A 25862-nucleotide genomic window follows, 5' to 3' on the forward strand; every position below is an offset into this window, starting at 1 on the left:
TGCAACATGGAGCCGCCAGCCAACATAGGACCCTCCGACACACCCACCTGGAAGACCACAAACAAACCAGAACCACTCCATTTCATCCTGATCAATGCCCAATCTCTCTGCAAACACGCCACGGAAAGTCTGGGACATCATCACCTCCCTCTCCCCCGACGGGGCCTTCATCGCCGAAACCTGGCTAAATCCCACCTCGAACCCCCACATCACCACCACAACACCCAACGGCTACAACATGATACACTGTGACTGCACCCACAAACACGGTGGGGGCATCACAATCAACTTCAAGAACACCATCCAATGCATTGCTACCACTGACTACCCTACCCCCCCCCACTCCTCCCCAGAAACACCTCAATTTAAAGCTACAAACTGATGCCAAGACAACAGTAAGAGGCACCCTCATACAGACCCCCAGGATCACAACCAGCCTTCTGCAACGCCATCCCCAACATCATCGCACCACTAGAAATCGACTCCAACCAATATATCCTACATGGACACCTAACCTTCCACATCGACGACCCCAATGCCCCAAATCCACCACTCTCCTCGAGAACATGCACAACATTAGCCTCAACCAACTGGTCACCACACTCACTCAGTTCAGTTCACCCACTCACTCACAAAGCCAGGCACACACCTGACCCCATCTTCACCTCCAGCAACAGAGTCAGTTTCAGCCACGTCACAGAACTCTCTTGGTCCGACCACAGCACCGTCCACTTCACACACACCACCACCACCACCACGAACCACAGACCAAACTGCTGCAGCTGCGCAAAGTAACAGAAACACAGTGGATAAAGGTCCTCAGCACCGCCTAACCCATGGCCTCAACCGCCCTAGACCATGCAAGCCTGAATTTCTCCACCTGGATCACCGAATGCACTGACAGAGTTGCCCCGCTGCAGCCAGCTAGAACAGATAAAACCTTAAGATAAGCCAGCTGGTACACCCCAGAGTTTAGAGCCACCAAGCACAGGTGCTACAGACTGGCGAAACAATGGTGATCCATCAGAAATCCATCCAACAGGGCTGTGCACAAAGCAGCCCTCAGGAGCTACCCCCGGCAAATCAAGGAAGCCAAGAGGGCGGCCATCACCGTTCGTATTGATTCAGCAGCCAACCGCACCAAATAACTTTTCAGAATATTCAAATAATACTCCAACCTGACCGTCACAGAGAACACCATCCATCCCTCTCAAGAACACTGCAACACCCTCTCAGACTACTTTCACAGCAAAATCACCACCATCTAAAACAACTTTGACCCCAATCTACAATCTCCAACCTCAGCTCTCTCGACCCACCAGCGCACACAAACAGAACGATCACCATGTGGACACTGCTCACTACTCAATCCTTCTCGGCCATCATGTCATCCATCCACTCTGGTGCTCCCACCAACACATGCCACCACCAGCTGTTCAACCTCAGAAACAACCACATCAGCACCAAACTCACCAGCATCCTTAACTCCTCCATCACCTCAGCAGTTTTCCCAGACAAATGGAAACAAGCAGAAGTCGGACCCCTAATAAGAAAACCCTCTGCCGACCCCAGCGAACAGAAAAATTACCAACCCATCTCTCTCCTCCCCTACGGTGTCAAAGTACTTAATAAGGCCATCAATCAACAAATCACCTACTACCTGGAACAAAAACAATCTATTGGACATCTCCCAATCAGGATTCTGCACCAACCACAGCACCAAGATCACACTCATCACTGCCATGGACATCAGAGCACTCCTCGATTGCAGTGAAACTGCTGCCCTCGTCCTCCATTTGATACCCTCTCCCACCACACTATCAAACCACAGACTCCATAGCATCCGTATACAAGGGAACGCCCTCAAATGGATCGGCATCTTCTAAATAGGACGCACTCAGAGCGTCCGGCTGCCTCCCTTCACCTCCGCACCCAAGAACATCATATGCAGTGTACCCCAGAGATCACCCCTCAGCCCCACATTGTTCGACACCTACATGACCTCCCCCGCCCAACTTCGTCAGATCCCACTGACTCAACATCATGTCATATGCAGACAATGCCCAGCTCATCTTCTCACTCACTGAAGATCCCTCCACCATCGGAACAAACTTCTGTAACACCATGACCAACGTAGCTGACTGTCTGAAAACAAACTTCCTCCAGCTCAACTCCGACAAAACGGAAGTGCTGATCTTTGGGAGATGCATATCCATATGGGATTCCATCTGGTGGCCAGACAAACTCGGACTCACTCCCACGGATCACGCATTCAACCTCAGCATTATCCTCAACAGCAAACTGACCATGAAGCAGCAAATCAATGCAGTCACCTCCTCCTGCTTCTGCATGCTCCACAGAAACTTCAAATGGGTCCCAATCAACAACAGAAAAACTGTCACCCAGGCCCTCATCACCAGCCGCCTCGTCTACGGCAATGTGGTATAAGCTGGCATCTCTATCCAGCTCCTCAAAACTACAGTCCATACAGAAGTCAGCAGCCAGACGTGTTCTGGACCTCCGACCTCCCCTAATGCACCCGCATCTCCCCCCTCTGAATGGCACCCTCACTTGCAGACTTCAGGAAGATACTCAAGACCTGGCTCTTCGACAGAGACACTGCACCCTAGCACCCAGATATCCCTATGGGCGACAGCGCCGTGCTGTACAAATGACGGATTAATGGTTCACTTAATGACATCAACCTGAGTGTTCGATCTGCAGTATTATTCACGAGAAGGTATGCACAGAAGACCGAATGGATGCTTTCTATTTCTTCAGAGGGCACCAGCTAATAAACATAGTGAAACCTTTTTTGCCCTTTTTTTTTTTTGCATCATTCTGAAATGGAACTAACTGTGGCTATTTCGGCTTCTACTCTGGGCCAGCTGACCTCATGGCAAACAATCTCTCAGTACAATGTATGTTTATTGTAGGTTTGCAATTACCATTCCTTCAAATCTACAAAAACTAGCATGGCGATCACAATGGGTTTGTTGTAAGAATAAACACAAGTGAAACAATTTGAAGCTTAAGGAAAAATACTGTCAAACACAAATTAACAAAGTAAAATAAGGTCATACATTTTGGAAAACATTAAGTTTTCATACTTATAGGCACTTTATTCTAATATTGTAGTTGAAGAATCATGGTAAAATACTATCCGATACGGCATGTAGTTGGAAAACAGACAAAATGTTATAGAAACCATGACAAAGAGGGCAAGGCACAGTGATATATTCTGTCCCGGACTTCACATTTCATAAGAACTTCCCATTTTGTAGGAAACACGACCTTAAATAGTTCTTTATTAAGTCAGGAAAAACCAGGTCTCAGTTTTGGAAATGGTGCATGGAAATCATTGGGTCTTAGTCCAATAAAGATCAAACCTCTTTAGAAACTGATATATTACTTCACACCAGGTCATATTGTAAGAGAAGTTGAAAGCTGAAGTACACAGAGAGAGAAAGAGGGTGAGCGAGGAGTCTTATTGTAATAGCCTAACTCCTACCTATTTGACCACAAGCACCATCAAAGGCTGCTTTAATCACTTGCACAAGATTTGGCAGTTGGTGGAATTCTCCAGACCCAGGTGGAATCTGAATTTTTCTCATTCCTTGATGCTGTTTATTTGCTCGTGTTAGAACATTACACTGTCTACTACCATGTGATGAGACACCCATTATATGAATGCCTGTAGCAAATAAATGAGAAAACTGCAACACAAATGAGTGGCTCCAATGGTCAAGTAACATCATTTCAATCCATTAAAATAATAGTGTACCAGCTTTAGAAAGTGCATTGCAGTTTTACTAGACATTCCCCAAAGAAGAGTCATCTGTAAAGCTACCCTTGAATATTCAAGGCCAAGAATGAGAAACTTTTAGAGTTCTTCAAAACGTATACCCCTGTAAATCATCCTTTTCTCTAGTGGCTTCAGGGGTAGACTTAAAACTAGTTAAAATGTTGCTAAAATAAACCTTAGCAATGGTTGACTACCACAAACCTGTAAAAGTAGCAGCTCTCCTACAGCAAGTAAAGGAATGGTGCAATTCACTTATGGTTAATCTCAGCTCAGGCCAACACAGGGACGTCATCACTGCCACTCACCGTCTCCATTTCAGGCATCTCAGGGGGAACAGGAGCTGCTTCCTCCACCACAAACTGCTCATCTTCATCGTCATCCTCTTTCTGCTTATCAACAATCACACTGGAGACTAGTTTGCCACTGCTGACCCTGAGAATAAAGGGCATCCACCCAAATATTTATAAATGGAATGATTGTTCACGTTTGAAAATCTTATAAAACGCTATGTTGATTTAAAAAAAATTGACAGAGTTTCCAGATGCATACCAAACAGCAGGCAGTACAACTGGTATAAACAAGCAGAAGAGGGTGTGAGTCCACATAAAACAGTTACAAAAGCCTGACTATTGGACACCCAAACTGCTTGCAGTCCTTAGGCTGGAGGGGTGGAACAATAGTGTGTAGTAATCACTATTGGCACTAAAGACTTAATTAGGAGGTTCAATAAGTTATGGCACATAAGCAAAATAAGTAGGAGAATTTCCAAAACAAAAGAACTTGCTTTTACTTCCAGTTATTTTTAGTGGGCGAAGTTAACAGATCTATGCTGTGTTGCATGGATCCATATGAATTCTTTGATAGAAAATGCTTGGGATAGCGAAACAAACATATTTATTTGTGCAGTCCAAAATTATATATCAAAATTATTCATGGTATTACGGAGAAATATCAACATATTAGAGTGTTCACCACTAAGAGTAGTCAGGAAGAGCAAACAGAATTTCAGAGAAATATCAAGTTCTATACACCTCTGCAAAAGAAACACATATGCAAGATCACAATTTTTGACTACTGTTAACATGTTGAAGAAGTCACTTACCCTCAGTAATTAATTTTCTGGTAGGGACATATTCTAGTTGCAGATTCCTTACCTTACAATTTCCCCCAGGCATCAGACTGGATCCAGAGATTTTTCTCCGAGCAGTACCCTTGTGCACGTCAGGTAGCTTCCGCCGACTCCGCATGTGTCATTGAGGTCGCCATGATGACGTTGCAGTCATATATAAGCACTGACTCGGCGAGCTGACGTCCGTTTCTTTTCACGACTTTGCACACCAGTAGAGCGGAGTCATGAAATACACTGATATTGGTGTGCCAAAACTGGGGCCCTGAAAGGGAGTCCCTGACCCTAGAAATCAGTTCGCAACCTGGGAGGGTCCGTAAGGAATCTGCAACTAGAATATGTCTCTATCAGATAATTTGTTACCGAAGGTAAGTAACTTGTTCATCTGAAAGAGACTTCTAGTTGCAGATTCCTTACCTTAGAATAAATACCCAAACAATAGCGTCCTCGGAGGTGGGCTGCGAACCGAGATCAGACCAAAAAGTACTTCAGGACCGAATGGCCAAAGTAGCTATTTCTACGGACCTGACTATCCAGGCAGTTGTGCTCTGTGGATGTGTGCAGGGTTGCAGCAGTTGCTCTGGTGGAATGAGCACGCAAACCGTCAGGGGATTGCTTTTTCGCCAAAGCGTAGCATATCTCGATGCAGAAGACAATACATCGAGAGATGGTCCGCTTCTGCACTGCCCATTCTTTCTTTGCACCCAGATAACCAACAAAGAGTTGTTCTTCCACCTGGAAGTCTTTGGTACGACTGAGGTAGAACACCAACGCTCTTTTTTGATCCAGGCGGTGGAGTCTCTCCTCTTCATGGGAAGGATGTGGGGATGCATAAAAAGTAGGAAAAGTGATGGATTGGCCTACATGAAAGGGCATGACCACTTTAGGGAGGAAAGAGGCCCTAGTACGAAGCACCACTTTGTCAGGACAGACAGAGAGAATTAGTGGCTTTGAAGAAAGAGCTTGCAGCTCACTCACTCGGCGAGCAAAGGTGATGGCAATAAGAAAGGCTGTCTTTATGGTTCAAATTTCTTTATTAGGTTTCAACACCTAATGTAAACATGAGCAGAAATCTGCCCTTCAACAAGTAAAAATGCAATTGGGGGAAACTACCCCATACCCTTTAACCCCTACCTTCAAACCCCTTCCCCCCCAAGGTGCCACAGGGACCCCCCCCAAATGTGGGAGCATGAGTGCTGTTCACAGAAGATGTCCCACTATCTCACATTGCTCTGGGGACTGCCCCGCCTCTGAAAGACAAAGGAGATATAGGTATTTAGGGCAAGTCAGTTAGTAGAGTCAAAAACGGTGCCACAGATCCCTGTAGGAAGGGTCCTGTGCCTGTAGGACGAGTGAAATCCGTTCCATCCTCAGACTCTGCCACAACCGATGCAGCCAGCCCAGCTGAGTGGGAACCTGGAGGGAGCCCCAGTGCGACAAAATATTCTGGAGTGCAGCGCCAAGTGCAAGGCTAATCTGGCGACCTTTTAGTGATTTCAGTGGAAATGTCAAGGGGTTCCGGAAGCCCAGAATGATGTAGACCAGAAATCGCGGCAGCCGAGTGGACATGTGGCAGTCAATGTCATCCAGGATGCCCTCCCCCCCCCAGTATGTAGCCAGCTTCGGGCAGTCCCAGAGAATATGTATTGGTGTACCCCTCCTCCAGCTGCCCCACCAGCACAGAGGCGAAAGCGAGCTATCACACCTATGAAGCCTGGGCCACGGTGAGGTTTCAAAATGTGGCTATTTTCACAGCAGTCTCAGTGGCTGCCATACTGCGTGCCATGTGTCAGGCCCTATAGTAGATCGCCTCCCATTCTTCGGGTGTAAAGTTCCGTCTCCCACCTCTGCTGGCTAGCGATTCTAGGCCGGGTACCTGCTGTTTGAATCAGGGTATACAGCTCTGAGATTATGCGCTTATCTGATATCTTGGTCAGTAGCCATCGCTCAAACTTCAGGAGGGGATGGGATGCAGTCTCTCGCGTCATGGGGTTCAACGCCAAGTGCTGTATCTGTAGATACCGCATTCTTTCTGTCTCCGGCAAAGAATGTGCCTTCCTTAAGCTGTCAAAAGATATTATGTCCTCTCCGTCGAATAAGTGTCCTATGGTGCGGCAGTTCGGGGTAGGCCAGAGCCTGTAAGACCCCTGGCTCAAGCCCGGCGTAAAATCCGGGTTCCCCATTATAGGGGCCAGAGGAGACGGAAAGGTAGTGAGCTCCTTAGTGCCAGCCACTTGGTCCCATGCCTTCATTGCTGCGCCGGTGACAGGGGAAGAGTAAAGATCCCACGGTCTGTGACCGTGTTGAATGAAAGGGATCTTCCACAGGGCAGTCCCCGCTGCAGCCCTATCCATGAAGAGCCATTGCTTGCCAGATTCCGACTGGGCCCACTCCAGAAGATAGCGGAGCTGGGCAGCCCTATAGTATTGCTGCAGGTCAGGAACACCCAAGCCGCCCTCCCGCAGGTTTTGGCAGGATACGTTTCGGGTCATTCTGGGTCACCCCCCAGCCCAAATAAAATGGCTAATGGCTTTCTGTAGCACCTGTAGGGCACCCGGTGGGAGCTCCGCTGGGAGTGTTTGGAAGAGGAATAGGGCCCTGGGCAGTATTGACATTTTTATGGCCGCTATTCTACCTAACCAAGAGATGGGGTGTGCTCTCCACCGGTTTAGGACTCATCTGACACTCTGGAGAAGGAGCTGATAATTTAAATGGGAAGTCTCCGCTACAGTCTTAGCTATCTGCAGGCCCAGATATGGGATAGACTGCAGTTGCCATTGAAATGGGGTACCGCCTAGCTAACTGCTCCACAACATCCTTCGGGAGTGTAAGGCTAAGGGCCTGTGATTTTGAGAGGTTTATCTTAAACTCCGAGACTTCCCTGAAAGTCGCCACTTCCTTCAGGAAAGCCGACAGAGCCCTCAGTGGGTTTTCCAATGCCACCACCATGTCATCTGCATAGAGTGCTATGACATGTTCTTCCCTGCCAAAAATAGCCCCTGTGATCTCTGGGTCGTCCCTTACGCGCTGCGAGAAGGGCTCCATATAGAGAGCGAACAGTACCGGGGAGAGTGGGCACCCCTGCTGGGTTCCTCGGCCCACTGGGAATGAGGTAGATGTTGTCCCATTGACCGTGACTGTGGCCTTTGGATGGCTATACACACTAGTAATCCATGCACGGAACCTGGGCCCGAGCCCAAAATGCTCCAAGGTTGCCTGTAGGTGGGGCCATTGGACCCTATCAAATGCCTTTTCAGCACTGATGCTAAGCAACATCTGTTCTCTCCCTGAACGCTGCGCTTTATCTGTGATGTGCATAATCCGTTTGGTATTGTCCCCGCACTGGTGGAGTGGGATAAAGCCCGCCTGGTCCGGGTCCACCAACCCAGGCATCAGCGGGTTCAGGCGGAAGGCCAAGTTGCCCATGAGCAGTTTGATATCCACATTAAGTAATGAAATGGGCCTAATAAGACCAGCACAATGCAGGGTCCTTCCCTGGCTTTGGGAGGACCACAATGGATGCGTCCAGCATGGTTGGTGGAATTGTATCCGGACCGCAGATGGCACTGAAAAGGCGCGTCAATAGCGGGCAAGCTCACCACAAAAGGTTGTATAGAACAACCCCGGGAAGCCGTCGGATCCCAGAGACTTCAGGGCGTCCAACCGGGTTATTGCCAAAACAACCTTCTCTATTCATAGGAGCCTCAAGCGGGGCTGACTCATCGGGCGAGAATCCCACTGTGCTGGCGCTATTGAGGTATTGCCAAGTGGCCTCTAAATTGGACCCAGTGGGGGAGTACAAGTCCCTGTAAAAGTCACAGAAAGCCGCAGTTATCTGAGTGTCATCCTCCGCTTCCCTTCCATCCCCAGACTGCACCCTCTCCACCAGCGTAGATTACCTCTGTGCACAGAGTCTGCTGGCTCAGAGGCGCCCACACCTATTACACCCCCCCCACATTAAAGGAGCGGCGCAATCGAAGTGCTGCGTAATCTGCCCTGTCGGGTTAAGGCTTGCTAACTGCGCCCTGGCTACACTCCGCTTCCTCCAAACCCGCAGGACCCCGGTACATTTGTGTATCCTGTGTAGTTCTGTCACCTCTTGCTGTAACTGCGCCCTCTTGTTAAGTCGAGCTTTGTTATCCGCAGCAGAGATAGCAATGAATTCACCCCACATGACCGACTTCAGTGTTTCCCACAGAAGGGAAACCGAGGTGTCCGGCTTGTCATTAAAGTCTAGAAAATTTGCGATGGACAACCGTATCAGGGCCACCACTTTGGGCCTCGACAACAGAGTAGTCCTAAGCCTCCAAGGCCGATAGGTTCTATGACGGTCTGGAAGAGACAGACGGGGTCATTATGACTCTGGCGGAAGGTGGAGAATCGGTGGTAAGACCGCCAATAGGCTGGCAGTCTTTTTTTTTGTATTATGACCATGGCAGTTGTCGCCATGGTTATCCGCCGCTTCTCCGTTCCGCCAGCCAGGGCGGAGACGACCGCTGGGCTGGAGACCTTGGTCTCCAGCCCGGCAGCCGTCACTATACCGCCAGTGGTATTTGGACCCTGCTGACCGCCATGGATTTCATGCGGTTTGAAACCGCCATAAAATCCATGGCGGTGAGCACTATCAGTGCCAGGGAATTCCTTCCCCCACACCCCACTCCGAATCCCGCCCCTACCCCCCCACCACCCCTGCCACCCCCCAAAGGTGGCAGGACCCCCCACCCGACCCCCAACATAACATAATTCATACACACACGACACGCACGCAGGCACCACCAACACACATACACGCACTCAAACCAACATACATGCCAACATCCACACACACAGTCAGACACGCACACCCACATTCAAACATACACGCACACATCCATACAGACATACCTACAGACATGCACGCACTCATTCCCAAACACACAACACCCCCGCAAGCATACACGCACTCACACACCCCCTGTACATACACACATGCACACCCCCATCCCCCTCCCCTCAAGGGCGATCGACTTACCTGGTCCGACGATCCTCCGGGAGGGGACGGGAGCCATGGGGGCAGCTCAGCCGACACCCTCAACAGAACACCGCCACGGCGAATCACAGGACGTGATTCGTTGGGCGGTGTTCTGTTGGCGTGGCGGTGGATGTGGAGCAACCTCCACTTCCCCGCCTCCCGCCAGTATGGCTGTTGGCGGCTCTCCGTCCGTAAAAGGACGGAGAGCTGCCAACGGTCATAATAGGCCGAGCGGCAAACCGCCACCACTGGCGATTTTCCGCACGGCGGTCTCTCGGTGGTCTTGGAAAAAGACCGCCGAGGTCAAAATGACCCCCAGAGTTAGGGGAAACAGCTGCGTGGTCCGACAGGGCGCAAGGCTCTAGGTCTATCTCCTTCAAACTCTGTTGGATGTCTCTAGTGCCCAAGAAAAGGTAATGCGAGCATAGGTTTTATGAGCATGGGAGTAGAAGGTGTAGTCCCTGGATGTGGGGTGTCTATGTCTCCAAAGATCACACAGGCCCAACTCCTCCAATGTCTGGAGTCCACTGGGTGTAAAAGCCCCCGCCCTCGTATATAGAGGCCGATCGGACCCAGTCGTTGTTGAGGACTAAGTTAAAGTCGCCCCTGATGATGACCTGTCTGTCCTGCGCGGTCATTACCTCTCCCAAAGCTCGTCGTATGAACCCTTCCTGTTTCTCATTAGGTGCATAAAGGGAGGCCACTACATTCTGAGAGTCCCCTATGTGTACCCTGAAGGCCAGTAACCGGCCCAGTATTTCCGCAACCCTGTCAGCCACCTTCCCCCGGAAGGATCGTGACACCAAAAGTGCCACCCCGCCACCTTGTTACCCTGTGAGGAGAAATGTTGTATCGGGAATAACCTAGATCGCAATCTGTGATGGTCTACTGGGCCTAGGTGGGTCTCCTGTAATAAACACAGGTCCGCTCTGGTATTCTCCAGATAGGAAAGAACAGACTGACGCTTGATTGGGTTATTCAGCCCTTTAACATTGAGTGTGATTACCTTGAATGTGTATGGTGTTGTGCTCTCTTTAAGTCATGGGCCTGCCACCTCCTCTCCGTGGCAATCCCCCCTGGTGTGAACAAGGCGTTAATAGACCCCCATGTCCCCGTCGAGCTTTATGTGTCTCTGTGTACATCCTGTGGCACCTTGCCCAAAAACAGCAACCCACAAATAACAACAGTCTTAACAACCCCAGGTCGGGGAGAGGGAACTTCCAGATCTGGAAGAAAAACACCCCGGTTACCATTCCCCTGCAGGTGTCTCCCCGCTCCCCCGACCCCACCCCTCCTAATCTATGTCCAAGTGACCATGGGCCCCTCACTCGCCCCCATTAGGCGTCGCCATGTCTCTGGAGAGAGTCTCCAGGACCACTCTTCTTTCTGCAGCCATTGTCTCTGGGTCTGGCCTGTCATTCTGCAGCGGGACCGTCGGCCATTGATTACGCCTCTGACGCCCTCAGTCAGGTCTCGATGATTGGGGGTGCTCCTCTGTGGGCGGCTCCAATTGTAACAGGGTACAGGCTTCCTGCAGTGAGCGCAGTTGGTGGAGCTTGCCCTCCAAGCGGAAGATCAGGCGGAAGGGATGGTCCCAAAAATAGGCAACCCCCTTGTCCCTGAGGTATGAGGTGTCCTCCTTCCTCTTCTATAGGGTGATCGCTGCCAGGTCCTGGTAGAGGAGCAGCAAGTGGCCCTGAAATTTCAGCGGGTGCTGCTCCCTGGCCAGGCGGAGAATTCGCTCCTTTTTAGGGAAGTCGTGAACACAAACCAGGATGTCAGCTGGAGGGGCATGAGCTGGTCTCGGGGGCCTACCCTGATAACTCTGCCCATTCGCATCTCCTTGTCTGTATCCTCCCCTAAGATCTGGTGAAAGAGGGAGCCAACGTTCTGGGCGATGTCGCCCTCTTATGCTCCCGTAGGGGCCCCCCTGATGTGGATGTTGTTCCACCTTGAGCAATACTCCAGGTCCTCTGTGTGTGCTTGGAGCACGATTTGTTGCTCCCGTAGTCAAATGACTTCCTGGTGGAGTTGTTCAATCTCTTCATCTTGGTTGTGTTTGTGCTCTTCCAGGGTGTTCACTCTCTCGCAGACTACTTCTAGCTCATGTCTCACATCCTTCAGGTCTTTAGACAGGCCCCTCTTTACCACTTGTAGGTCTTCTTTTAGGGACTGAAAGAGCCCCTCCGGGAAGGACCGCGTAAATAGGGCCTTCCCCCTCTTCGTCTCCCTCCCTCCACATCATGGCAGGGCCGTTGGCACCCCCCTCTGAGTTGTCCTTAATAGACTTGGCCAGCATCTCCGTGACTGATCGGTCCTTTTTGGGACGTGACGTGGCCATTGTGCCCCACAGCACGCTCCGGGCACCAGAGAGCCCCCTCCGATCTTCCTGGGCCCTCTCCGCCCTCGCGTGTTGCCCTCAACCCCGGGCCGTCTCCGGGCTATCGAAGCGTGTCGGTTCCTTCTCTTCTGACTCCTCGCACAGCCTCCGGTGGACCGACCTCGCCCAAATCACAGCAGGTCTCATCTGGATAGTGTTCTGGGGGATGGGGGGGTCCTGCTCGGCCCCCACTGGATCCTAGGACTGTCCTCCGCCCCACCGGTGTAACACCATGCAAACCGCCAAAGGGGCTCCTTCACCTCTCATGCAGGGCCCCCTTATGCTTCTCAGCCACCTGATTCCTGCCTTCTCACCTCGGGCCCGTCACAAAAACCTGTAGCCTGAAGTCTCTCCCTGCGCCCACCAGACCCACCTCCGGGTCATGGCTCTGGTTGACTCGGCCGCCACCAGCACGCCTCCATGCCCGAGTACTTGCTGACATGGGGGGGGGGGGGGGGGGGGGATCTCCAATGCCCCACCAAGCAGACACGAGGCTTCTTCTGGAAAACTCCCCCAGGCCAGCACCCCCGGAAGCTCCACAGGACCTCTGGTGCTACCCCCTCAGCCATGGGGGGTCCCCATCCGCTGCCTACCGGGAGTAGCGGGGCCAGCAGGCTCGCTCCTCACCGCCCACCAGCCTCCACGGTCGCTCCCCGTGCCGTTCACCACCTCGCAGGCCAGGCTGCCCCTCTCCTCACAGCTGCTGGGCCCACGGGGCCCGTGCGCCACCTCTTCCCCTCTTATGGGGCCCCCTGAGCCGGTGCCGTCAATTCAATGGGCCCCCAAGGGGGCCACCACCACATAGCCGCTTGCCCGCAGGGCCTCCGCTCTCTTTTTCCCACGCCGTCTGCACCGTGACTGACTGGGCTGCCGCCGGATCACAGCCTGCCCCTCCTCTTAATTGCTGTGGGGGCCGGAGACCGTGCCACTCCTGGGCCTCAAAGGATGCAGGGTTTGCAGGCGGCTGGCAGGGAGGCACTAGTTCCGGTCCCGCCCATCTTGAAGACACAGCCACGCGTCTGCGGGCCTCCCGGCCCGATCAACAACCCCACCCCTGGGACCCGGTCCGTCGCTGGGTCCCAGGCCTCCCTGCTACTTTGGGGACCGGGGTCGTGCTTTTCCTGCCCAAATGGGCTCAAGGGCGGCGGCAGGCAGAGACATTCCAAACTCCGTCTCACCCGTCCTCCATCATAGATGCGTGTCCTGAAAGGCTGTCTTTAAAGTGAGAAGCCACAAGGGACAATTATGTAGTGGCTCAAAAGGAGCACACATAAGGTACATAAGTACCAGATTTAAATCCCACTGTGGAATTATGAATGGGGTAGGTGGGCACATGTGAGTGAGTCCCTTAAGAAACCTCTCAACAATGAAAGATTTGAACAAGGATGGTTGATCTGGCAGTCTGAGAAAGGCAGAGTGGGCAGACAGGTAGCCTTTAAGGGTGTCCAAAGCAGAACCCTGCTGGGCAAGAGAGAGGATGAACAGTGAAACCTCAGACAGAGCTGCAGAAAGGGTATCAATAGACTTGTTGGTACACCATGCCACAAATTTGTTCCAACAACAGGCGTATACTGTTTTGGTGGGGGGACGCCTGGCTGCCAAGACTACATTTCAGACTTCAGGCGGAAGGTCAAAAGCTGTCACCTGCCGTTGCTCAATCTCCATGCAAGAGGTGGAGACTGGACAGGTTCGGGTGGACAACCGTCCCCTGCTGCTGCGATAGAAGGTCTTCCCGAAGAGGCAGTCTGATCAGAGGATCGATGGCCATGCTCAGAAGCTCGGGATACCATACTCTTTGTGCACAATTTGGATCCACAAGAATAACTTAGGCCCAGTCGTTCTTGATCTTCTTCAGAACTCTGGGTAGAAGTGGTATTGGCGGAAAGGAGGCCTGAGTTCCACTTGAGACGAAAAGCGTTACTAAGCCAGTGCCGCTTTGGAAACTCCAATGAGCAAAACAGCTGACATTGCACATTCTCTGCGGAGGTGAACGGTTGGCACCAATTCTCCTCCATTGCTGAAAGAGACCTTGCACCACCTCTGGATGGAGACGCCATTTGTGATCAGTCAGGCATCAATGGGAGAGCTTGTCTGCTCTGGTGTTTAGCGAGCCTGCCAAATGTTGATCCACCAGGTGTAAGGAAATCCTTGGCATGGTTATCCCCTGACTTCTTGCCTATTGCGGATGCCAAGTTATGAATGAAAGTGTGCTGGGACCCTGCTAACCAGGCCCCAGCACCAGTGTTCTTTCCCTAAACTGTACCTTTGCTTCCACAATTGGCACAGCCCTGGCACTCAGATAGGTCCCTTGTAAATGATACCGCTGGTACTAAGGGCCCTGATGCCAGGGAAGGTCTCTAAGGGCTGCAGCATGTCTTATGCCACCCTGGGGACCCCTCACTCAGCACAAGCACACTGCCTCACAGCTTAAGTGTGCTGGTGGGGAGAAAATGACTAAGTCGACATGGCACTCCCCTCAGAGTGCCATGCCAACCTCACACTGCTGTGGCATAGGTTAGTCACCCCTCTAGCAGGCCTCACAGCCCTAAGGCAGGGTGCATTATACCACAGGTGAGGGTATATGTGCATGAGCACTATGCCCCTACAGTGTCTAAGCAAAACCTTTGACATTGTAAGTGCAGGGTAGCCATAAGAGTATATGGTCTGGGAGTTTGTCAAACACAAACTCCACAATTCCATAACGGCTACACTGAAATCTGGGAAGTTTGGTATCAAACTTCTCAGCACAATAAATGCACACTGATGCCAGTGTGGAATTTATTGTAAAATATACCCAGAGGGCATCTTAGAGATGCCCTCTGAGTACCAATCCGACTTCTACTGTGGGGCTGACCAGTTTCTGCCAGCCTGCCACAACCAGATAAGTTGCTGGCCACATGGGGAGAATACCTTTGTCACTCAGTGGCCAGGAACAAAGCATGTACTGGGTGGAGGTGCTTCTCACCTCCCCCTGCAGGAACTGTAACACCTGGCGGTGAGCCTCAAAGGCTCACCCCTTTTGTTACAACGCCACAGGGCATCCGAGCTAGTGGAGATGCCCGCCCCTCCGGCCACTGCCCCCACTTTGACGGCAAGGCTGGAGGAGATAATGAGAAAAACAAGGAGGAGTCACCCACCAGTCAGGACAGCCCCTAAGGTGCCCTGAGCTGAGGTGACCCCTGACTTTAGAAATCCTCCATCTTAGTTTTGGAGGATTCCCCCAATAGGGTTCGGGATGTGGCCCCCTCCCCTCCGGGAGGAGGCATAAAGAGGGTGTGATCACCCTCCAGGACAGTAGCCATTGGCTACTGCCCCCCAGACCTAAACACCCCCCTAAATTTAGTATTTAGCGGCACCCCAGAACCCAGGAAATCGGATTCCTGAAACCTGAACTAAGAAGAAGGACTGCTGACCTGAAAGCCCTGCAGAGACTACAGAAGACGACAACTGCTTTGGCCCCAGCCCTACCGGCCTGTCTCCTGACTCGAAAACCTGCAACAGCGACGCATCCAACAGGCACCAGCTGTAGGAAGTTGGCTCTGTATATATTATTTCAAAGTAAGAAATAGTGTGCACAGATTCCAAGGGTTCCCCTTAGAGGTAAGATAGTGGCAAAATTAGATCATTCTAACGCCCTATTTTGTGGTAGTGTGGTCGAGAAGTAGGCTTATCAGAGGGTACTGTTAAGTATTTGTTGTACACACACAGGCAATAAATGAGGAACACACACTCAAAGACTTACTCCAGGCCAATAGGTTTTTATATAGAAAAATATATTTTCGTAGTTTATTTTAAGAACCACAGGTTCAAGATTTGAAGTAAACACAACACGCAAGGTACTCCACACAGGTAAGTTAGGAACATTGAATTAAAGCAATATCACATACAGTCTTTGTTAAAATGGCAATAAGCTATTTTAAAAGTGGACACTGCAAAAATCAACAGTTCCTGGGGGAGGTAAGACCCCCGGGTCCCTCCATTGATTTCTATCACAAACCCGACGCCTGCTTTGCACACTGCACCCAGCTGCCCCTGTGCCACTGAGGGTGTGTTTGTGTACCTACTTGTGTCCCCCCAGTGCTCTACAAACCCCCTGGTCTGCCCCCCTGAGGATGCAGGTACTTACCTGCTGGAAGACCGGAACCGGAGCACCCCGCTCTCATAGGCTCCTATGTGTTTTGGGCACCTCTTTGACCTCTGCACCTGACCGGCCTTGAGCTGCTGGTGTGGTAACTTTAGGGTTGCCTTGAACCCCCAACAGTGGGCTGCCTATGCCCAGGAACTGAGACTTGTAAGTGTCTTACTTTTCTCACAATCTAACCAAGAATTGCCTCCCCAGGAACTGTTGATTTTTGCACTGTCTACTTTTAAAATAGTTTATTGCCATTTTAACAAAAACTGTATATGATATTGCTCTAATTCAAAGTTCCTAACTTACCTGTGTGGAGTACCTTGTATTTTATGTATTTACTTCAAATCTTGAACTTGTGGATCTAAAAATAAATTAAGAAAATATATTTTTCTATATAAAACCTATTGGCCTGGAGTTAAGTCTGAGTGTGTGTTCCTCATTTATTTCCTCTGTGTGTACAACAAATGATTAATACTGCCCTCTGATAGGCCTACTGCTCGACCACACTACCACAAAATAGAGCATTAGAATTATTTAATGTTGCCATTATCTTACCTCTAAGGGAAACCCTTGGACTCTGTGCACACTATCTCTTACATTGAGATAGTATATACAGAGCCAACTTCTTACACAAGGGATATGCCCCAACGTTCCAGCCAAGTCCAGAGGTGCAAAGCCTCATGACATAGGGTCCACAACCCCACTCCGCCCTGCTCGTTGCAGTACCACATGGCAGTGGTGTTGTCTGTGAACACCTGCACCACTTTCTCTTGGATAGAGGGAAGGAATGCTTCTACTGAAAGCCTGATCGCCCTAAGCTTCAGAAGTTTGATGTTGAGCCCGGACTCCGCCGGAGACCAGACACAGCTGATCTCTGCCTCCCCTATGCGGCTGCCCCATCCATGGAGTGGCGCATCTGTCACCACTGTGAGATCTAGTTGGGGATGGGAGAGGGATCTGCCTCTGACCCAATCACGATTCGAAAGCCACCACTGCAGATCTTGCACAGTTCCCTCTGAGATTTGGACCATGTCGGAGAGATTACCCTGACGCTGAACCCCCTGGAACTTCAGATCTCTCTGCAGAGCCCGCATCTGCCATCTGAGGTGTCATCAACAGGATGGAGGAGGCCATGAGGTCCAGCAGCCTCAGACACATTCTCACTGAAACCCAGGATACAGGCAGAAACATCAGTTTCATAGCCTAAATATCCTAGACTCGCTTTTCAGGAGGATAGTCCCAAAACTGCACTGTGTCCAGAACAGCTCCAACGAAAGTGTGCGTCTGAGAGGGAGCCAGGTGTGACTTTGTCATGCTTATAGTAAACCCCACAGAATGCAGGAGGTTAGCTGTAGTCTGGAGGTGGGAGACAGTCTGGAGGTGGGAGACAGTCTGGGGCGAGTCCGCCTTCAACAGCCAGTCGTCGAGTTAGGGGATGACTGAAACCCCTGACTTGGGCAGATGAGCTGTGACCACGGCCATCACTTTTGTGAACATCCGAGGGCCGCTGGTAAGGCCAAAGGATAACATGGTAAACTGAAAGTGCTCGGGACATAACAAATTACAAGTAACATCTGTGGGCAGGCAGGAAAGGAACATGAAAGTAGGCGTCCTGCAAGTCTAACGCTACCATCCAGTCTCCAGGGCAGATAGGACCCGAGCCAGAGTGAGCATTTTGAACTTCTCCTTGTTGAGGAAGAGATGAAGGGACAGAGGTCTAGGATAGGGCGAAGGCCCTTGTCTTTTCTGGACACCAGAAAGTAGCAGGAATAACAACTACAACCTATTTCTGGCACAGAGACCATCTCTATGGCTCCCCCTGGCTAACAGAGCCGTAAACTCCTTGTGGAAAAGTGCCAAGTGATCCTCTCGCATCCAATTGTAGGATGGTGGCATGGCGAGAGGGGTAGTCTCAAAGGAGAGGGAGTAGCCCCTTTGGACTATTTGCATAACCCACCAATCTGTCGTGATGGATTCTCAGTGGGGCAGGTGATGGCGGATTGAACTACCAACTGGTCTCAGACTCCGGAGGTTTGGAGACTGCAGCGGGGGCAGAACTGGACTGGGCGGACTGCTGGCGCCCTGATCCACAAGCATGTGGGACCCCGTGTCCACAGCCACGCAGAGGCTGTGCTGCATGCCCGGCACTGTGGCTGAATGGGAATGGACACAGTTGGGCGCCTCTTCCGTAGCCATAAAAGGACCGAAAAGTGGACTGTGGGGGGCAAGGAGAAGCTGCGAGGCCAAGGGACCAGCCCTAGCCCGGGACTCAAAGCACCCAAGCGCTGAATCCGCTTTGTCTCCAAAGAGACGGGTGCCATCGAAGGGCATGTCTATGAGTGGCTGTTGAACATCTCCCGAAAAGCAGGTGTGACGTCTTAAGGCCACCGCCGATGCAACCGATCTGCTCAATGAGTCGGTCGTATCCAACCCACAACGTATATTGAACTAGGGTGGATCTCTTACATCACCAACAGCTTGGGAGAGTATGGCCCGGGTCTCCTCCGGTACCTGTGGCAGCACCTGCGCGGCCATATCTCATAGGGTATGAGAATAGTGGCCCAAAAGGCATGCGGTGTTCATGGACCGCAATGCCAGACTGGAGGAGGATAACATTTTCTTCCCAGCTTGATCCAGTCTCTTTGATTCCCTAGCCGGGGGGTGCAGATGGGAATGCGACGGAGGAAGAAGACACATGCATGACAAGGCTCTCAGGCGTAGGATGTTGGGTAAGGAATTTAGGGTCATTCTGTACAGGCTGATGGCAGCTGGCCATCGCCCTGTTCACAGGAGCCCCTGTGCTGGGTTTGGACCAGGCACCCAGAAGCACATCGCTGAGGGCTTCATTAAAAGGTAGCAGAGGTTTCGAGGTGGAAGCCCCAGGTTGAAGCACCTCTGCCAGGAGGTTAGTCCTGATTGCCACAGAAGGTAGTTCAAGGTTGGGGACATCAGCCGCCCTTCTCACCACCATAGAATACAACACTCCCTCCTATGTAGCCATGGCAGGGGAGAAAGCACGGCAGAATCAGGAGAGGTATCCAGACCACTAGCTTCGCCCAATTCCTGTGCCCAGGCCATTTAAGGGTCTTCCAGCTGGAATTCTAAAGGGTCCAGCGACCCCTCCACACTTTCGCCGTATCCGTACCCATAAGAATAAGGGTCAGGATCCAAACTGGGGAATGTAGGCCCCATTGAAGACTGAATCAATGCCCAGCTATGTCGGTCCGTCTCGGAGTCGGGTATAAGCATGAGCTCAATGTCGATCGTGAGCCCGACCAACATCGGAAGCGTAAACATCTTTGCCAGCACCGTAGGAGGTTGTGATGGCACGACCGGCACAGACCAGACAACGCATCCAGAGGGGCCTTCCGGAGCCAGGGCCAAAGCCGCTATGTCGGAACCCGAGGGGGCCCCCTCTCATCCCACTGAGCACAAAGGCATCACAGGGGGGTCGTTCTGCCTAAACATGAGGCACAAAGCCTCATGGACTTCCTTAAGTTGGACAGGGGTTGCTCCGGCTCCTGGAAACTCAAGGAGGTGCGCAGCTGGCCCAGAAACAGGGGCCTAGAGCGTCAAAGCTCTTGCTGCGTCACATCACTCGAGCGCCGATGCGACGTCGAAGAACGTTTGGTCTTTTCCTAATTCTCCTTATAGTGACCCGAATGTCCCAAAGACTTTGACATCCTCAACACATTAAAAAAAAGTGACATGAATTTGACAAAACGGTCGAAGTCAGTCAAAAAATGGCTGAGGGTAGCTAGCTCTCTCTAGAGGCTGGCGCAGAAAGAAAAGAACTGGAGTCACCTATATACTGCTACAACGTCATCACAGCAACCACGATGGCAATGAGGCACGCGGAGTCAATTGACGCCACCTGACAGCGCACAAGAGTACTGCTCAAAGGAAAATCTACGGATCCAGTCTGACGCCCGAGAGAAATTCTAAAGGTATGGAATCTGCAACTAGAAGTCTCGATCAGATAGTTCCCATAGCCAATCGACAGATGAAAACATCATCAACAACAACAAAAACAAAATAGAACTCCACATTACTGGAATTCTGTGTGCTGTTTCTGAACCTCCTTACTAGGCTGCTGATGGGCCGGTCATTTTGAAAAATATTTTTTCAAGATTTCTTTAGTATTGAGCAAAGAAGCAGTATCCAGCACCCTCTACAATAGTGATACCTGTTGTGGAAGCTTCCCCTTAGAATTTGGGACACAATCAGTGGCCTACCATCGGTAAGATCCGCAATGCCTTACCATGCAGCTTTAACTGCCTTTCGAGATAGCCAGTAAACACTAGCTGGAGTCTGGCAATGCCTGCTCCAAATTGATCTAATGCAAATTTCCTACACCACACATATCTGACTCCCCCGTCAGATGAATGACAAGCATACAGGAGATTGCTCCAAATACAGGGCAGCCAGGGGACAGATCTGCACCCTCACAAACTGTACTTGCTCTATGACCACCAAGTATTGCTTGCTGGATCTCTATGTTAAACCTAAAAAGCATTGGCAAGAATACTTTCTTATTGACTTGTCTCTACCTCAAGGAAAGCGCAGGTTAGCCACAGTCTTGAAGTAGGTATTCACTCCTAGTCTGAACAATTGGAGGAGACACATCCTTAGGCAGGCAATGGCAGACAGTTTTACAGGCTTTGGCCCCTGCCCTGGTGAAGCCAACCCCATACCAACTTGGGAAACATACTTAGAGGAACTACCTGGTAAAACTTAACACTGACCTACTTAACTTGAGATCCCTATTTTCATTGTGTTCTTTCTGCTTCTATGGAGTCTTGTCACTTAGTACAATTAATCCCACTTATGATTTAAATAGAATCTGAGAGACACCCATATTATACAACAGCCATTGCTTACATCATGTAAGACAATATTCTTCATTTTCTCTTTTAACCAAATGATTAAACGAATGAGTGACCTATGTGTTGGTTTGTATACATTTCTGTACATGTAAATATGCGCTATTTTCTCAGTCAATTAAAACAAATAAAGACATCCAAAAATAAAAACAGCATGCATCAGCGGCTCCCCAAGTATGCAACAAGCATACCATAAATTTACAGTCAATTAAAACAAATAAAGTATTTGAAAAACAAAGAAGGCTTTTAGAAGCACCGCCCCCCCCCCCCAAGTATGAAACATGCATACCATGAATTTACATTTAAAAAATTTACACATATAACATATCTAGGATGTTTCCCTTTAAGATATGAGACTCAGAATGCATTCTGCTTTAGGATAGCTGACGCTTGCAATACAAGTTTGTTGATGTTGTGGGTGCCTTTGTCATGGACAATACTCAATGATCTAATACAAAAGAAAGTGTCAAATAATTCAACACCAGAGTTACTAGCCATATTTTCAATATATGATGCAAGTTTTCTAAACACAATTGTTCATATTGTTTTTTTTTTTTTTAAATGTTGCATAAGAATGTGCCATATTCACAGTTAGAATGACCTACTTTGGGAATGCACAAGGCATAAAGACCAGACCTTATTATAATATAGGATTTATACTCAGAATTAAGAGCTGTTGTAGTGAAAATCGGGTTTTCTTCATGATTGTATGGAAGTAGAGGGGGAAGAAATTAAGGTGAAACTTTCTCTACACATTCTTAAGTTGTAAAAAGACAATATATGTCCAAAGTAGTCATCGATTTAGATAAGTCGAAAGTCAGGGCACTCATGAATCAGAAAAATGCCGATTGAATTTTGTCCGGACACTACGGTACTCCGCCTGATTATTTGAACGCGGTTCCCCGTTCTTCTTATATCTCTTTTAGTAAAGCCCTGATGAAGTCTTTGAGACTTATCTCTCACAAGACGAAACACGTGTTGGCGTTTGTTGCTACATGACCACCTATCGGCTGTTATGGTCACATATGTGCTGGCCTTAAGGATTGTTTCCTATCACTGTGATGTAATTTATCTTTCAAGAATAAATGGAAGGTTCCTGTTTTTATGACTCCCGGTCTTACAACGCATTTCTTCACTAGTACAATATGGACTCTAAACAACTGTAACAAAAAATTGTTTCTGATTCATGAGTGCCCTGACTTTCGACTTATCTATGTTCAGTTTCCTTGGAAACTTCTAGAGGACAAGGGAAGATCCTCTTGCCAGGAGCACCGTGCCTTACATGATATGGTTTTTCTGTTTACTATGTGGATTCACTGTGAGCGCCCAATTACTATGTTTTTTCTTCCTGGTTGCTAGTCATCGATTTAGGACAGTCATTGGTTTAGAGCAGATGCAATGTATGTCCTTCGATATTGCTAATATATGCTTTTTTTTTTCCAACAGTGACGTGCTTTGCACAATGTTTGAAATCTCCATCACTAATCAAACAAACAACTTGTTTTTCCAACTGACTCTATGACAATGGATGAGAGAGTTTTAGATAATCAGTTATGAGGGTAGCACACGTAACAATGAAATGTTTTGCCTGTTTGCAAATGGAGACCAGTCATACAATTTTAATAAAGTTGTTGTCATAAACTGATCACTGTGTAGCTGAAAATGTCCACATTCAATTAACCATCCCATCACCTTTCTGGAGGGGGTATCTCAGCGCTTCCCTGGCGTTTGATTCGTGGGGGAGCCGGCCTAGCACTATTTGGCCGAGGTATTCTCCTGAAAAACACGGCAGAAAAACCTGTTAATAATATGGTATGGTAATGGAAAATACATCACTTTGAAGAAAACTACAATTCACATTCAAGGAAGGGACAATGGGAGAGCTTTAAGCAAATCAGGTACCCCAGAAACAAAATGTGAAGCAGGATTTAACATAGAATCAAGAAAGTTGAATAAGAAGCTTTAAGTAAATTCTGACCTTAATATTTTGTGCCCAAATTAAGTCTTCACTACAGTGCTGATGCCATGAAAGGAAAGTTAAACGAAGGTATGGCACTCTAAACCTATATCTGTGTTGCATCATATCTGAAATTGAGTTCTAGTGAGTAAAGTAATCATGGTTTTCAGTGCTGCCATGTTATGTTATTAGAATGCGTAAATTGTGGCTTATCATCAGAAGGGTATCCAGGCTCTAAAGCGGGTGTGTAGGTCATCTGCTGTGTGTTACTTGAAGATCCAGGGCTTCAGCTTTTTGCTGAATTCCAGAAAAGACTAGGAAGCTCTTATGGGTAGAGGAAAGTTGTTCTAAGTTCAAAATGTGCTGTCATTCCTCTAAGAAGTGGACAGTTTGATTTAATTTTAAGCACTTAAATGCAAGCATTTATCTCTAATTAGATGGCACTGCTATTACCACAGAGCATGAAAATCTTATTGGCACATATGTCCTTTTTTGCCTAGTCCATAAATTAAACCATGACTCCAATAGCATCCAGTGTAGACAATACTTTTTTAGTTTATGTCCAAAATATTTGAAAGAGGACCAGCCATGAAAAGGTCTTATGTGCACAGATAAAACCACAGTAATATCCTAGTAAACTGGTCACTTATCTCACATAGGGAAAAAATCCTGTGAATTCACTCACCTTTTTTTTGTCAGTTACCAAAGTAGTGCAAAGGCATTTCCAGTGAAGATAATACATGGTGTAAGACTCAAAAAGAGGAACGTTTTTAGTTTAAGAATTATAACCTGTTCTAAAAATGGAGACAGACATTTGACAGAAAGAAATCCTCAATGGTGGCAACCTTTGTAGTCTCTACAGGGATGACCTCTTAGGAGTGTTTTGTTTTTTGTGTTAAACTTGACCTGTTATCACGTCACCTCATCACAGTAACTGCATGTAATTGCGTCACCTCTGTATGAAAGTAAGATATGTCAGAATGATTTATTTCTACAAATTGGTGATATAATATATTGGAAAAATGTCAAGACAAGCATACCTTGCCTGTATTTTGATGTGTGTATTTCTTTTCTGTGATGGGTTTCACCACATCTCTGAGGGATGCAATCAGGTTAGAGTAAGAGTTATTCAAATGACCTTCAGTATTTGCCAACTTCTGATTTTTTGTTTCTGAAAACTTTGAATAACAAAAATCTGTGACAGATTAAATGTAAAATAATTTTATGTCATCAAGAAAAATGTGCAACAAAAATGACTTCTTCATAACTATGCAGATAAAGCATAACAAATTTGACACGTCTTGTTCTGTTTTGAGCACTCCAACTGTTTTACACTTCGGTCCAAATTCACTGTCCATGCTCATTTAAAAATAGAGCTTTTGACTATAAAATAGGGCAAAAAGAATCTACATGTATTTTCAAGTTTTGTGTTACTTGCTCCCTTTTCACCTTCATTCCATTTCTTATGATGTTGCAGGTGAAACCAAAGAGGCTTAAAAGGTCACTGCTGTGTAAACTATGTTGATGCGATTTGATTTTTGTAGCACGAATATAACAACATCACAAATGGCTTCTCCGCAAGTAAAGATATACTGGGTATATCTGGAAGATGATGCTGTAGGAGTATGAAACTATACAATCTTTATTAAACTGTTTGAGATACCCTTGAAGAAGAATTTTCGAGCAAAGAGGACTGCCTTCAGGTTCAGCAAACTGATGTTTAAATTTTACTTCAAACTGGACCATTTCCCTCAGCTGAGAGGCCACATAGATGGGTTCCCCCCTTTTGAATTGAAGGACCCATTACAATGTTTTTTGCCAGGGGATATTTCTGAAAGTGGATTACGTGGAGCATGTTCTTCCTCTTGCACCAACATTCTGGGGTTTGCATGTCAACGCTGCTGAAAAGAATTTGGATGACACAATTACCTGCAGTCTGAGACCCCTGCTCTTCCAGACACTTCTGAAGAGATCAGACACCGAATAAGAGAATCGGGTAGTCAAAACAAGAAAAAGAGAGAAGTGTTGCCTAAGTAGTGGCTAAAGAGTTATTCTCGGACGATTACACTTTTGCTGAACAGAAGGGAATTCTCTGAACAAAACAAGCTTGGATCCTGGCATCCAGCATTGCTACTAAGAAAGGGAAGATTTGAACAGCAATGGATATTGATATGTTTGCATCAAGCTGGAGGCCCAAATATTGAGGGAGGCTGCCAAACGCCTGAAGGCTTTGCAGTGCATGGTAAAGTGAGTCAGCACTGAGCGAATAATTGTCCAAAGGAATTTCTGCAAAAAAAGCAAGGTTGCAACTCTACGATGCATTTGCAGAATGATTACGAGTAGATATGACTTTGCAAGTTTTGATGCCTCCCTCATTCTTAATCTTCGTAATTTTTGTGTTTTTTTCCCAGTAGGGCAAATCCAGTCACCCTAATCCAACGGAGGCAAGCCACATGAACTGCAATTAGCCTGATTTTCCCAACTGCACCAGTTTGTTTGCTCCTTTGATACTTAAGATAGCATGATACTCCAGAATAGTGTTCCTCTTGACTAAGACACCTTGTTCCA

General features: G+C 48.5%; 1 protein-coding gene across 8 annotated transcripts in view; it reads right to left on the reverse strand.

The window, feature by feature from the left end:
* Positions 1 to 25862, reverse strand: part of TRAF3IP1 (TRAF3 interacting protein 1) — a 406766-nt gene that overhangs the window by 37093 nt on the left and 343811 nt on the right. For all 8 annotated transcript variants that reach the window (XM_069225520.1, XM_069225521.1, XM_069225524.1 and 5 more), the window contains 2 exons: positions 23030 to 23113; positions 4111 to 4237 (listed from right to left, as the gene is read on the reverse strand). In XM_069225520.1, the coding sequence (XP_069081621.1) occupies positions 4111 to 4237; positions 23030 to 23113 (211 nt within the window). The remainder of the gene's footprint in view (positions 1 to 4110; positions 4238 to 23029; positions 23114 to 25862) is intronic.

Source organism: Pleurodeles waltl, chromosome 3_1 (genome assembly GCF_031143425.1).
Source record: "Pleurodeles waltl isolate 20211129_DDA chromosome 3_1, aPleWal1.hap1.20221129, whole genome shotgun sequence".
Classification (NCBI taxonomy): Eukaryota; Metazoa; Chordata; class Amphibia; order Caudata; family Salamandridae; genus Pleurodeles; species Pleurodeles waltl.